Below are 14,467 nucleotides of genomic sequence, written 5' to 3'. Positions count from 1 at the left end.
CACAAATCTACACATTCATGAAGCAGATGTAAAGAAGCAGTTCAGGTCTCTTAACACACGAAAAGCCCCGGGCCCTGATGGCGTGGCTCCTGCCACACTAAAGCACTGTGCTGAAGAGCTGGCCCCAGTGTTTACGAGCATCTTCAACTCCTCACTGGAGGAATCTCATGTGCCTGCTTGCTTCAGGATCTCCACCATAGTCCCTGTCCCCAAGAAACCAAGAATCACTGGACTAAATGACTACAGACCTGTGGCTTTGACATCTGTGGTCATGAAGTCATTTGAGCACCTAGTTCTCCCCCACCTCAAGACCCTCACAGCCCCCCTCCTGGAACCCCTGCAGTTTGCCTACAGAGCAAACAGGTCTGTAGATGATGCAATCAACATGGCTCTACAATTCATCCTGCAGCATCTAGACTCCACAGGTACCTACGCCAGGATATTGTTCGTGGACTTCAGCTCTGCATTCAACACAATCCTGCCAGACCTCCTCCAAGACAAAATGTCCCAGATGAACGTGCCTGACCCCATCTGCAGGTGGATCGGTGACTTCCTGACAGACAGGAAACAACAAGTCAGGCTGGGGAAGAATGTCTCGGACCAAGGGACCATCAGCACCGGCTCACCACAGGACTGTGTTCTTTCCCCTCTGCTCTTCTCCCTGTACACCAACAGCTGCACCTCCAAGCATGAGTCTGTCAAACTAATTAAGCTTGCTGACGACACCACCATCATCGGACTCATCTCTAATGGGGATGAGTCCGCTTACAGAATGGAGGCTGAACGGCTGGTGTCCTGGTGCAGCCACAACAACCTGGTGCTAAACACCCAGAAGACAGCGGAGGTTGTTGTGGACTTTAGGAAACACACACACCCCATCCCCCCCTTAAACCTGTCTGACACTCGCATCACGATGGTGGACTCATGTCGCTTCCTGGGCACCACCATCACCCAGGACCTCAAGTGGGAGCCCACCATCACCACCATCAGAGAAAAGGCCCAGCAGAGGATGTACTTTCTGAGGCAGTTGAAGAAATTCAACCTATCACCACAGTCAATGAGGCAATTCGACACCGCTATCATTGAGTCCATCCTCACCTCCTCCATCACCGTGTGGTACGCTGGAGCTACCACCAGGGACAAGAAGAGGCTGCAGCGTGTCGTGCGCTCTGCAGACAAGGTCATTGGCTGCAAACTCCCCTCCATTCAAGATCTGTACACCCCTAGGACATTGAAGCGTGCAGGTCGGATAATAGCTGACTCGTCTCACCCTGGACACAGTCTCATCGACTCGCTCCCATCTGGCAGAAGGCACAGATCCATTCGGACCAGAACCTCTCGCCACAAAAACAGTTTCTTCCCCTCTGCTGTTGGACTTTTGAATGAAAATCCTAGGGCAGCCCACTCAAGTTGATTGGTCCCAGTCACGTGACCCGATGCTGTGCTTGAACCATTCAACAAACACTCAGATTAATACCTACACGGAGTAGATAGCTGCTTCTCTAATTATTGCCACTTTTTACATTAATAATTTTATCATGAGTGTTTTATTAGTTCTTATATTGCTCTTCTCTTAGTTAATTTTTTTTTCTATCTTAGCTTCTGCACCAAAATATCGCAGCAATTTCCTAATGTTGTGACTTGGCACACATATGGCAATAAAAAACTTCTGATTCTGATTCTGATTCTGATTGTGAAGCTTAGTGATCTAGAAGGGGGTTGGAGTAGACCCGCTGCTCCTCCACATCAAATGGAGGCAGTTGAGTTAGATTGGGCATCTAGTTAGAACGCCTCCTGGACGTCTCCCTGGTGAGGTTTTCTGGTCAAGTTCAACTGGGAGAAGGCCTAAAGGGAGACCCAGGACATGCTGGAGGGACCACGCTGTGGACACCACTAATCTTTAGGATTGAAAACAACAGGTTTTGGAGGAAAGAAGATATCTCAGAAAGAGATTCATCATGGCTTAGGGGTAAAATGTGTTTACATGTTACAGATCAAGCTGAATAACGTCAGTCCATAGGCGTCATTTTAACCGGGGACACCGGGGACATGTCCCCGGCAAAATTTGTGATTGGCAGCTGTGTCCCCCCCACTTTCAAAAAAGCCTGCTGATGAGGATTTTTGTTTTACCAGCTCAGCTCTTATACCAGGGGTCGGCAACCTGTTCCCATCAAAGAGCCATTATTACCCATTTCCCACAGTAAAGAAAACACCGCAGCAGCCGCAGCGTTGTGGGCGGGGCCTACCCTCAGACAGCAGAGAGCTGCTCACAACCAAGCAGCAGCTACCGGTCGCTCGCATGGACATCGCACCCGTGGGGGATTCAACACCCACACTTTTCCAGCTGTTTTGCTCACCTCCACACCAGTCTGGTTTCTTTGCGTCGCGCTCACTCTGTTTGCCTCATCTCCTTCTTCACCTCCCGCTTCTGACAGCTGATGTCGGGTTTCCAGGAGAGCAGGAGAGGGAGGGACGGAAGAGCTCGACTGAATTCATAATTTTACATCTTGACATTAGCTGTACAAAGTCTGAGTTTGATAAAGTGAAGAACAACCGTTTGCAGAGGTTTATAATAGGCGCGGTGCCAGGTTTTCATTTTTGGGTGGGCCACGTTAATTTTGGACGGACCTTAATAAGCAGCGACTTAAGTGAAGCAGGCAGGTCGCGCTAGAAAATGTCATTTAAAAAGAAGTCATAAATGTTTTACCCCGTCATTTTTATTTATAAAATATGAAGTAAAAACTCCCAATTTAATTTTCATTCATTTGTCATTAATATGTGGTCTACACCCGTGCGTTAAGTGGACCATCTTCCAGTGAAAGCAAAGCATCCAGCCCATCTCTCCAAATGCATAAAATGTGCACCACAGCCGTTAGGCGCGCCGTGCGCACCATCAGCTACATCAGCCCAGACAAGAGCAGAGCAACTAGAGAAAGAATAGAGGATAATTGTGTCTGGATGTGGATGGAGATTACATTTTACAGCAGCCTGATCATCATTTAAATAAAACCATCACCTGTCTTCTAGTCCATGCTATCAGCATTATTTTAATTGGTGTGTGTGTGTGTGTGTGTGTGTGTGTGTGTGTGTGTTTTCCACCTCAAACACTGGTCTAACCAACCAGACCAGCGTGTCCAGTAACATATTAATGTTACAATTAAACAGTTTCACTTCATGTAGGCTAGGAACATTTCACCTGCCGTGGCCCGACCGCTTCTGCTCCACATAAACTTTGTGCGTGATCAAATGTCTCTACAGGTGCTTTCTGAGCTGCTATTCTGCCTCAGACTGGATGCGTCATGCGTCTCTATATTAGAGACGGGAAAAAGCGCTGTTCAGCCAAAGTTGAATAATTTCATAAAAAGAACATTTTTCCAAGCTCATCCATGCGCATCAGTGTGCGTTGGAGTAATTCTTTCAAAACAGCCAGCATCCTTGAGTTCATCCATCAAAATAAAAGTCTAATATAAATATCTGTAACCTGCCATTTAACTGTTTTGCCTTCTTGTGAAGATTGTTGCAAAGAGAAACAACTAAACTTGATTAACCCCAGGGCCACGCGCACTGCGCTGTACGTCGTGACTGTAAATGAGGGGAAACGATTTAATCGGATCCTTTTCTCTTCAACATGGTTTAATGTAAAGTTTCAATCAGTACAAACTTTAGTTACACCAATCTAACGAGACAGAGCCTGGATTTGTATTCTGAACAGTTTAAACATGTTTAAAACGGAGACATGCGTGACGCGTCTAAAATTCGCACCTGCTCCGCTATTATGGAAATTAAACTAACAAGATGAATAACATCAAATTATTTTAGGCACAGACAACATCTCCCACACTTTTGAAAATCTTGCAACGCGCCTGGTCGCTTGTGTACGTCAAAGTTATCTTTCATAAGAAGATAATCAATAAAACGATTTATATAAAGATGATCCAGAAGTTGTAGCCCGTCTCTGCCGACAATATTTTGATATTTTTCACCCTGTTGGTGGTTTTACTGAGCAGGTGCCACTTTTGTCATACGTTTCTTTTAAAAACATGTTTAGACTGTTCAGAATACAAATCCAGGCTCTCAGAACCAGAGCGCATGTGAGAAGGTTCCTCCCACTGAAGCGAGTGTTTTCCAAACCCGGTCTCTCAGAGACTTGTCACTTAGAAAATGTTCCCTGATTATGAAACTTTGGCTGAATAGTGCTTGTTCCTGTCTCCAATGTGGCGACGCATCCAGGAGCCTGTCTGAGGAGAATCCCAGAATCTGACATCCTCCAGCTCAGAAGCGCCTATGATTACACACAAGCGTGACGCGTCAACCCGGTCTCACAGTAAGACCGGGTTGGGCCTGTTCAGGTTTACGCAGACAATCTTTACATTTAGAATTAGCATACAGATGTAAAATTAATGCAGTAAAATATAAAGCTTTTTATTTAAATATCAATTCATTATTTTACAAGCACAGAGCATCAGATGGATGGAAGAGCCGCCGACCCCTGTGCTAGCCTATATTGTCCCCAGCAATTTTTAAACCCCACTCAAGTGTATGGTTATTGTCCCCAGCAATTCTGAAAACAAAATGACGCCCTTGCGTCAGTCATTACATTACTAGATATGATTTGAGTCAGTGTGTACTAAATCTTAAGCTGCAGAAGTTAACAATCATAGGCAGAGAAAAGATTTGTGAAGTTAACACCTCAGTGATGTCACAGTCAGAAACAACAGCCAAATATGTGGCCAGGTGTTACATTCTAAGTTATTTGCACACCTGATTTGAAAAGGAAATGACTGTAAATGAAAAAACAAAAACTTTTTTCTCCCATGACTGGACATTTGCAAGAGGTGGAAATGAAACCAGTGGAGTCTCTGAGTGCAGCAGTTATAAATCATTTGTGAAGACTCATCACAGATGAAGGGCTGTGTGAAATATTTAGAGACTCTTACGTGTCTGCACGGTTGTGTGTGAAAGCAAGGACAGCATATCACTAAAGAAGGTGATGCATACTAAACTTTAACCCTAAATCAGCAGACTGCTCACATCCTCTCCCATATTGACATTGACCTAATCATGACTTTATGGCCATTTAAAGGTGCAAAACAATGTTTGTTTTACCTGGTTGTACATACATACATACATATACATATACATATATATATATGTATATGTATATATATATATATATATATATATATATATATATATATATATATATATATACACATATATATATATATATATATATATATATATATATATATATATATATATATATATATATATATATATATATATATATATATATATATATTCCATGCCTCCATTGTTGAGGCGGCCGTCCAGAGCTGTGGCTGCAGGGTCGTCAGTACCTGTGGTGGCGGCACACATTAAACCCACTGGTGCGCTTCTTACACTGATTTTAGAAACTATATCTGTGTTATATGGTGATGTGTTCATGTAAAAGATGGAATATTGTTTACCCATTGATGTGTTTGTTGAGCTACTGCCCAGATCTTATTTTTGTGTAATCTCTGTGCTCATTCATCTTTTTTCTTTCCTCTCCACAGGTACGATTTAGACTGCAAGAGTGACAACCTCTCTAAACATGTGAGTGTCTCCTTCAGCACTCCAACAATCAGTCAAGTAAACTTGTAGATGTGATACCACCATATTTCCCTGACCCGTTCCTTGGCAGCTTGAGTTGGATCGAAATGTTGGGATTTACAGGAACGGAGCTTTTCAAGGCTCGTGGATTACTGTATAGCAGGGATTCCCAAAGTGTGGTGCGCGCACCCCCGGGGGTGCGCGAGCTGCCGCTAGGGGGTGCGCGAGGTGACAAGTGTAATGGCTGCGGAGCTCAGAGAAGTCTGTCATATGTCACCATTAGCGTAGAAACTCATTTGTGGGTGGGCCAAAGAAAACATAAGTGGGCACAATAAATATAATTGAAAACAAGTATATTTTTGCGCGCGAGTGTGTCCTCCACATGTGTTCTAGCTTCATAATAACAATGCACCGAGCTTCAGCACTCTGGCCTGCGCACGCCGATATGTTCCGTATTTGATCATTTTTAACGGTGTTGGAGAAATCTGAAGGTGAGTCATTCTGGCAGATTGTATTTAACACCCTGTCTCATGCAGGTGTTCTGACATTGTAAACCTCACACACAGAACATTGTGGATGTAACTAAATAAATAAGAAATTATTCCCATTCAGGCTGTTAACAGCGTGCCGGAGATCTGAAGTTCAGAGTGCGTCTGTCAGAGGTCAGACGCGTTCCAGCGGAACCACGGCTCACGGGTGCACAAGTGAGCACATCTGGGCTGGGCAGAAGTCATTTTACAACATTGGTTTAAATAGCGCTAATAATGAGATGCGGTGACTGGAGCGGCTCATGGAGCTGTGCCGCACGCGCACACACACACACACACACACACAGATTCAATAAGAGCACAAGCTGCGCAAACTCCGGCGCCCCAGAAATGAGCGCTGCCTCCTCTGTGATAAAAACTTTTAAGAGGTTTTATAACATTTTTCATTCAAGGTCAAATTAAGATATTAGCTTCTATTTTGGGATGACATATTCAAATTGGGTCCGCTCCAGCAGTGACTCCAAACCTGACTACAACCCCTGTTGCCGCATTTGTTATTCCAGTCCGCGTGGCAGCGGATCGCAGATTCAGTCACACCATAAAACAGCAATAAGTCGGTCTGAGGCAAAAGTGAACCTCATGGCTTTTCCATATTTTCCCCTATAGACATTTGATTACGCACAAGTAGGTGGCCAGCTTAGGTTTACGCAGAGCAGAAGGAAGGAGAGCGCTCTGGCCGCACAGGTTAAACGTTCCTACTTTAAGAAAACCGTTAAATTGCATTGTTTATGTGCTACCTGGGCACTCTAAATATTTATTTAAAATTAAATCAAAGGAAATTGTAATGGTATCGAATGTTTATTAACTACTATTTAAAAAATGAAAGTGATGGGGAAAAAGGTCAATCATATTTTTTTAACCCTGTCTGTTTAGCTTGACATCTGATATATATATATATATATATATATATATATATATAAACATATATATATATATATATATATATATATATATATATATATATATATATATATATATATATATATATATATATATATAGCCATGCCCTGATGTGGGGGCTGGGGGGGGCGTCGACATGGTCGGGACATAGAAGGGGGTGCGCGGCTAAATAAGTTTGGGAACCACTGCTGTATAGCATCTGAATGGGTGTAAATAACAGTTCACATGCAGTTTTAAGTAAAAGTCAAATTAAGCAAACATTATTTTTCAAATTAAGCAAACATTATTTTTCTTTTGGAAAAATGTGCTTTTTTCAAAGTAGCATGAATCAAACAGAAGCTGAAAATTTCCATGACACAATAGTGCCGAAAATCCAATTTGGGCATTGAAGAAAATGTCTATCATGGCCAGAACTCCCTTGAAAGTTAATCTCAGAGGGACTTTCTTGGTTAAATACACTCTCTGGCCACTTAATTGTGTACACCTGTCCAACTACTCGTTAACACAAATTACTAATCAATAAATTACATGTTCCCTTGCCATCTGATCCAACTCACCACCAGGTGGTGATCAGTTGACAGCTCCGCCCCTCTCTTCACTCGGGTGTCCAAAACATACGGCCGCAGGTCAGATGATACGACTACAAAATCTATCATCGACCTGTGACCTAGGCTGCCCTGGTACCAAGTGTACCGGTGGGCATCCTTATGTTCGAACATGGTGTTCGTTATGGTCAAACTGCGGCTTGCACAGAAGTCCAATAACAAAACACCGCTCGAGTTCAGATTAGGTGGGCCGTTCCTCCCAATCACACCCCTCCAGGTCAAGCTGTCATTGCCCACGTGAGCATTGAAGTCCCCCAGCAGGACAATGGAGTCCCCTGATGGAGCACTATCTAGCACTCGTCCCAGGGACTCCAAAAAGGGTGGGTACTCTGAACTGATATTTGGCCCATAAGCACAAACAACAGTCAGGACCCGTTCCCCGACCCGAAGGCGCAAGGAAGCTACCCTCTCGTCCCCCGGGTTAAACCCCAACACACAGGCAGAGAGTCTCGGGGCTAACAAAAAGCCAACCCCAGCCCTCCGCCTCTCACCCGGAGCAACTCCAGCAAAGTAGAGTGTCCAACCCCTCTCCAGGTCTCGGGTTCCAGAGCCAATGCAATGTGTCGAGGTGAGTCCGACTATATCTAGCCGGTACCGCTCAACCTCTGCCACAAGCTCCGGCTCCTTCCCCGCCAGCGAGGTGACGTTCCATGTCCCAAGAACTAGTTTTCTTGTCCGGGGATTGGACCGCCAAGGCTCCCGCCTTGGTCTGCCACCCGATTCGCATTGCACCGGACCCTTCATGTTCCTCCTGCGGGTGGTGGGTCCACAGTTGGACGAGCCCATGTATCCGGTTCGGGCTGGGCCCGGCCGGGCCCCATGGGCGAAAGCCCGGCCACCAGGCGCTCGCTGACGGGCCCCAACCCCAGGCCTGGCTCCAGGGTGGGACCCCGGTAACCCTCCGGGCCGGGTACTCCGACTCTTCGTTTTCACCGCCATGAAAGATCCTTCGAACCGTTCTTTGTCTCACCCGTCACCTAAGACCAATTTGTCATGGGAGACCCTACCAGGGGCACTAAGTGCCCCAGACAACATAGCTCCTAGGATCATTAGGGCACTCAAACTCCTCCACCACGATAAGGTGATGGTTCAAGGAGGAGACCTGTAGGAGGCCGCGTAGACCTGGCAGACCCAAACGCATAGTGAGGGTCTGCTGGGAACGCCTGGCAGAAGAACCTGTCAAGACGGTCTTCAACTCCCACCTCCGGCAGAGCTTTGACCACGTCCCGAGAGCAGTGGGGGACATTGAGACCGAGTGGGCCTTGTTCCACTCTGCGATTGTCGAGGCGGCTGTTGCTAGCTGTGGTCGTAAGGTGGCCGGTGCCAGTCGTGGTGGCAACCCCCGTACCCGCTGGTGGACACCAGAGGTTCGGGGAGCCGTCAGGCTGAAGAAGGAGGCCTACAGGGCGTGGCTGGTCTGTGGGTCTCCGGAGGCAGCAGACAGGTACCGGATAGCCAAGCGGGGTGCAGCAGTGGCAGTTGCCGAGGCAAAATCTCGGGCGTGGGAGGAGTTTGGTGAGGCCATGGAGAAAGACTATCGATCGGCTCCAAAGAGGTTCTGGCAAACTGTTCGGCGCCTCAGGAGAGGAAGGCAGCAACTCGCTCACACTGTTTACAGTGGGGATGGGGAGCTGCTGACGTCAACTGAGGCTATAGTCGGACGATGGAAGGAATACTTTGAGGAGCTCCTCAATCCCACCAATGCGCATTCCGAGGAGGAGCCAGAGCTGGGAGACCTGGGGATGGACTGTCCGATCTCGGGGGCAGAAGTTGCTGAGGTAGTCAAACAACTACACAGCGGCGGAGCCCCGGGGGCGGATGAGGTTCGTCCTGGGTATCTCAAGGCTATGGATGTTGTAGGGCTGTCATGGTTGACACGTCTCTACAACATTGTGTGGTCATCGGGGGCAGTTCCTAGGGAGTGGCAGACCGGGGTGGTGGTCCCCATCTTTAAGAAGGGTGACCTGAGGGTGTGTTCAAACTATAGGGGGATCACACTCCTCAGCCTCCCTGGAAAGGTCTACTCCAAGGTACTGGAGAGGAAGGTCCGATCGATAGTTGAATCTCAGATAGAGGAGGAGCAATGTGGTTTTTGTCCTGGCCGTGGAACTGTGGACCAGCTCTATACCCTTGCAAGGGTGATGGAGGGGGCATGGGAGTTTGCCCAACCAATCCGCATGTGCTTTGTGGATTTGGAGAAGGCTTATGACCGTGTCCCCAGGGGCACCTTGTGGGGGACGCTCCAGGAGTATGGGGTGGGTGGCTTTCTGTTAAGGGCCATTCAGTCCCTTTACCAGAGGAGCGTGAGTTTGGTCCGCATAGCCGGTAGTAAGTCGGACCTGTTCCCAGTGAGGGTTGGACTCCGCCAGGGCTGCCCTTTGTCACCGGTTCTGTTCATCACTTTTATGGACAGAATTTCTAGGCGCAGCCGTGGTGTGGAGTGTGTCGAGTTTGGTGGCAGGAGAATCTCGTCTCTGCTTTTTGCGGAAAATGTGGTCCTCCTAGCTTCATCCAGCTCTGACCTTCAGCTCTTGCTGGGTAGGTTCGCGGCCGAATGTGAAGCGGCTGGGATGAGGATCAGCACCTCCAAATCTGAGACCATGGTTCTCGACCGGAAAAGGGTGGCTTGCCACCTCCGGGTCGGGGGAGAGGTCCTACCTCAAGTGGAGGAGTTTAAGTATCTCGGGGTCTTGTTCACGAGTGAGGGTAGGAGGGATCGGGAGATCGACAGGCGGATTGGTTCGGCGTCTGCAGTGATGCGGACGCTGAGCCGATCTGTCGTGGGGAAGAGGGAGCTGAGCCAGAAAGCCAGGCTCTCGATTTAGCGGTCGATCTACGTCCCAATCCTCACCTATGGTCATGAGCTTTGGGTAATGACCGAAAGAATGAGATCGCGGATACAAGCGGCCGAAATGAGTTTCCTCCGTAGGGCGGCCGGGCTCAGCCTTAGAGATAGGGTGAGGAGCTCGGACATTCGGGAGGGACTCGGAGTAGAACCGCTGCTCCTCCGGATCGAAAGGAGCCAGTTGAGGTGGTTTGGGCATCTGGTCAGGATGCCTCCTGGACGCCTCCCCGGGGAGGTGTTTCGGGCATGTCCTGCCGGCAGAAGGCACCCGGGTCGACCCAGGACACGTTGGAGAGGTTACATCTCCAATCTGGTCCGGGAACGCCTTGGGGTCCTGCCGGAGGAGCTGGTGGACAAGGCCGGGGAGAGGACGGCCTGGAGCTCCCTAGTTGGGATGCTGCCCCCGCGAACCGGACCCGGATAAGCGGAGGAAGACGACGACGACGACGATGACGACGATAAATTACATGGTGGCAACTCAATACATTTAAGCATGCAGATATTGTAAAGACAATCCACTTTTGCTCAAACTGAGCTTCAGAATGGGGAAGAAAGGTGATTAAAGTGACTTTGAATGTGGCGTGGTTGTTAGTACCAGACGGGCTGGTCTGAGTATGGTTGAAACTGCTGATCTTCTGGGATTGTCACTGTTAGGTATTTTATATGCGCCATGGTCCTTTACCTGAAATAACACACCTTACACAATTAGAAACAGAGGAGAGAGAGAGAAGGCCCAAACCTCCTCCGGAGTTTTCCATCGTCTCTCTCCCATATTACCTCTCCTCTTTTACCTTAAAGAAAGTCAAAGCACATACAGATAATTTGGTAAATTGTAACAAACCTCAAAATACATTACAAAGCTTCCTTTGCAACGGGTGAGGGAAAGGCACAGAGACACACTGAAGTCAGAAGCCATGTTTCCTCTCACAAAGAGCCGAAGCTTGTGAAGAGCTTTTATTTGAACATACACACCCACAAATTCCACAAACACCCTCCTTGGCCTCAGAAAACAAATAGCGTGAAACCCCCCGTCTGACTAGTTTGGCTTCATCTTATGGAACAAAACACCTCGAGCAGAAAGGAGTTTTCTGAAAACACCCAAACGTAAACAAGTACCAAGGGTGAGTGAACTCTGCTTGATAAGTAGGTCAGGGCTTTTCCTAACAGTCACACACAACCATCTCTAGGGTGCACAGAGAATGGTCCAAAAAATCAGAAACATCCAGTGAGCAGCAGTTCTGTGGGTGAAAATGTCTTGTTGATACACGGGCTCACCAAAATTGGACCATAGAAGATTGGAAAAATGTTGCCTGGTCTGATGAGTCTTAATTTCTGCTGCGACATTCAGATGGTGGGGTCAGAATTTGGCGTCAGCAACATGAAAGAATTATCCATCCTGTCTTGTTACAGCGGTTCAGGCTGGTGGGTGTGGTGTAATGGTGTGGGGGACTTTTTCATGACACACTTTGGGCCCCTTGGTACTAATTGATCATCGTTGCAACGCCACAGCTTTCCTGAATATTGTTGCTGACCATGCCCATCCCCTTATGACCACAGTCTACCTATCTTCTGATGGCTACCTCCAGCAGGATAATGCACCATGTCATAAAGCTTGAATCATCTCAGACTGGTTTCTTGAACATGTACTCAGATGGCCTCCAGTCACCAGATCTCAATCAATAGAGCACCTTTGGGATGTGGTGGAACAGGAGACTGGCATCATGGATGTGCAGCCGACAAATCTGCAGCAACTGCTGATGCTGTCATGTCAATGCGGACCAAAGTCTCTGAGGAATGTTTCGGTACCTTGTTGAATCCATGCCACAAAGGACTGAGACAGTTCTGAAGGTAAAAGAGGTCCAACCTGGTGCTAGCAAGATGTACCCAATAAAGTGGCCAGTGAGTGTAATTAAAAAATATCCCACTCACACGCAGCTTCTACAATTTCTATTTTAAGCAAAATAGTACAAATTTTCTCCCGATAAAAGTCAGTTAAGTAAAAAGAAGTTACAACATTTTGTGTTTTTAGCAGCAGTTCTATCCAACGATGCAATGTGTTGCCTTTGTCTGAGCAACAACGGCCCAGAGGAAAGAAGTACATGAGCTTCGTTAGCGAGTGACCAGTTTGTGTTTTATCCTAGCTACCCAAGTTTTACCCACACACTCAAAACAGGATAGAGTGTGTGTGTGTGTGTGTGTGCGCGCGCATGCGTGCATGTGCGCGCGTGTGTGTGTGTGTGCGTGTGCGTGTGCGTGTGCGTGTGTGTGTGTGTGTGTGTGTGTGTGTGTGTGTGTGTGTGTGTGTGTGTGTGTGTGTGTGTGTGTGTGAGAAGGGTTCAGCTGTCTGCTATATCACATCACCTCCTACATGCTGGAACACACCCAGGCTACATTCTAGGTGTTTTATCTTTGGCACATTGAGACATATTCATCACAATAAAAACAAATCACAGCCTCCTTAAAATCTGAGGATTTTCTTCCAATGTGTGACTTAAAAATAATCATAAAGTGCTGCTTAGTTTTAATGAACAATAACATAAATTATAACAGTTAACAGCTGATAATTAATTGGTACATGGCCTGTACTTGTATAGCGTCTCCCGGTTCTAACCCCCTAAGGCCATTCACCCATGGATGTAGTTTTAGCTTTAGAATGTGCAGTAGGGGTTGCAACCAGTATAAGGACCGGCGGGGGTGAGTGGGGGTGGGGGTAGGACGTGGGGGGGGTGTCTTTACAGTAAGTAGGCTATACAAAAACTATTCCTGACGTAACCACTCCTAAATTGGTTTTACGAACATGGCTTTCCTGAAACCCCTCCCAGTCACCATGGCAACGCATGCTGGAGAACCAACCTTCTCCATGGCAGGCTAGCTGGTAGTCGTCGAAGGCATGAATGAATAATTATTGCTCTGTCTGGATGAAGAACGAGGCTCTGTCCTTTACTTCCATTCTAATTTATCTAGCATCGATTAACAGGGTCTGCCTACAGACGCATGAGAGCCTTGGTTGCCGATAGGGAATTTAATCCACCTGAGAATCATTCGTGCCGCCAGCGAAACCGGGAGAGGAGGGGAGCGCTTTGTCAGGCAGGGATTTATCAGGAGATCCCCAATGTTCTAAACTCGCTTTCTGGAATACCCCCTAGCAGCTGGGGAGCTAGAAAACAGTGAGCATGCCCTGTTTACAATGTGGAGTGACAGCAGGAACGGCCAATCACACATTAGCAAGTATCTGCAGAGCCAGTAGATGAGCTTATAGACGGTTCTAATGGGAAACGGGCTTCAACACAAGCTGTTGTCTTCAGCTTGGCCCTAGTGCTCAACCAGTATCTCTTTAATACAGCGTAATATTGTTTTGGGACGGTAATAAGGGCAGGGGACAAAAATTGACTTTATAAAAAAATAACTACATCCATGCATCCACTCATGCACACATACATTCACACGCTGGGGGAGATGAGCTAGGATGTAGCCACAGCTGCCCTGAGGCGCTCTGACAGAAGAGAGACTGCTGAACACTGGCACCTTTGGTCCCTCCGACCACCACTAGCAGGCAAGGTGGGTTAAGTGTCTTGCCCACGTTAAGGACACAACAGCAGCCGTCTCTGGTTGGAACCAGGATCCTTTCTACAACCTTCAGATTACTGGACAACCCGCTCTACCTCCTGAGTTACTGCTGCCTGTGGAAGTGTTGGTTTAGAGGCTTGCCAAGAACTAAGTGTGTCCTGTCCTCCTTGTGACCAGAGGTGATGGTAGGGTGGAGAGAGAAAGTGACCACCACCTGCAGCAGCAAAAGTGTTACTCTACCAAGGCAAAGGGGAAAGCTGGTCTCTCTAGATTTTAGGGTTTACCTCTAAATGTGTGACTGATAGAGCATGTTTGCCAGGAAGCATGAAGTCTGAGTACACTCCATCGATCTTTTACACCAGAAACTTGAGTTTGGATTAGAGGTAGAAATTAGATAGATAGATAGA

The 14,467-nt window shown here is 47.2% G+C and overlaps 1 protein-coding gene across 1 annotated transcript in view; it reads left to right on the top strand.

Annotated features, from left to right (window-relative positions):
- Window positions 1-14,467, top strand: part of LOC107374166 (copine-8) — a 255,851-nt gene that overhangs the window by 118,351 nt on the left and 123,033 nt on the right. Inside the window, exon 5 of the mRNA XM_054733519.2 lies at window positions 5,559-5,598. Coding sequence (XP_054589494.1) covers window positions 5,559-5,598 — 40 coding nt within the window. The remainder of the gene's footprint in view (window positions 1-5,558; window positions 5,599-14,467) is intronic.

Source organism: Nothobranchius furzeri, chromosome 4, assembly GCF_043380555.1.
Source record: "Nothobranchius furzeri strain GRZ-AD chromosome 4, NfurGRZ-RIMD1, whole genome shotgun sequence".
Lineage (NCBI taxonomy): Eukaryota > Metazoa > Chordata > Actinopteri > Cyprinodontiformes > Nothobranchiidae > Nothobranchius > Nothobranchius furzeri.
This window is presented reverse-complemented; position numbering and strand designations above follow the sequence as displayed.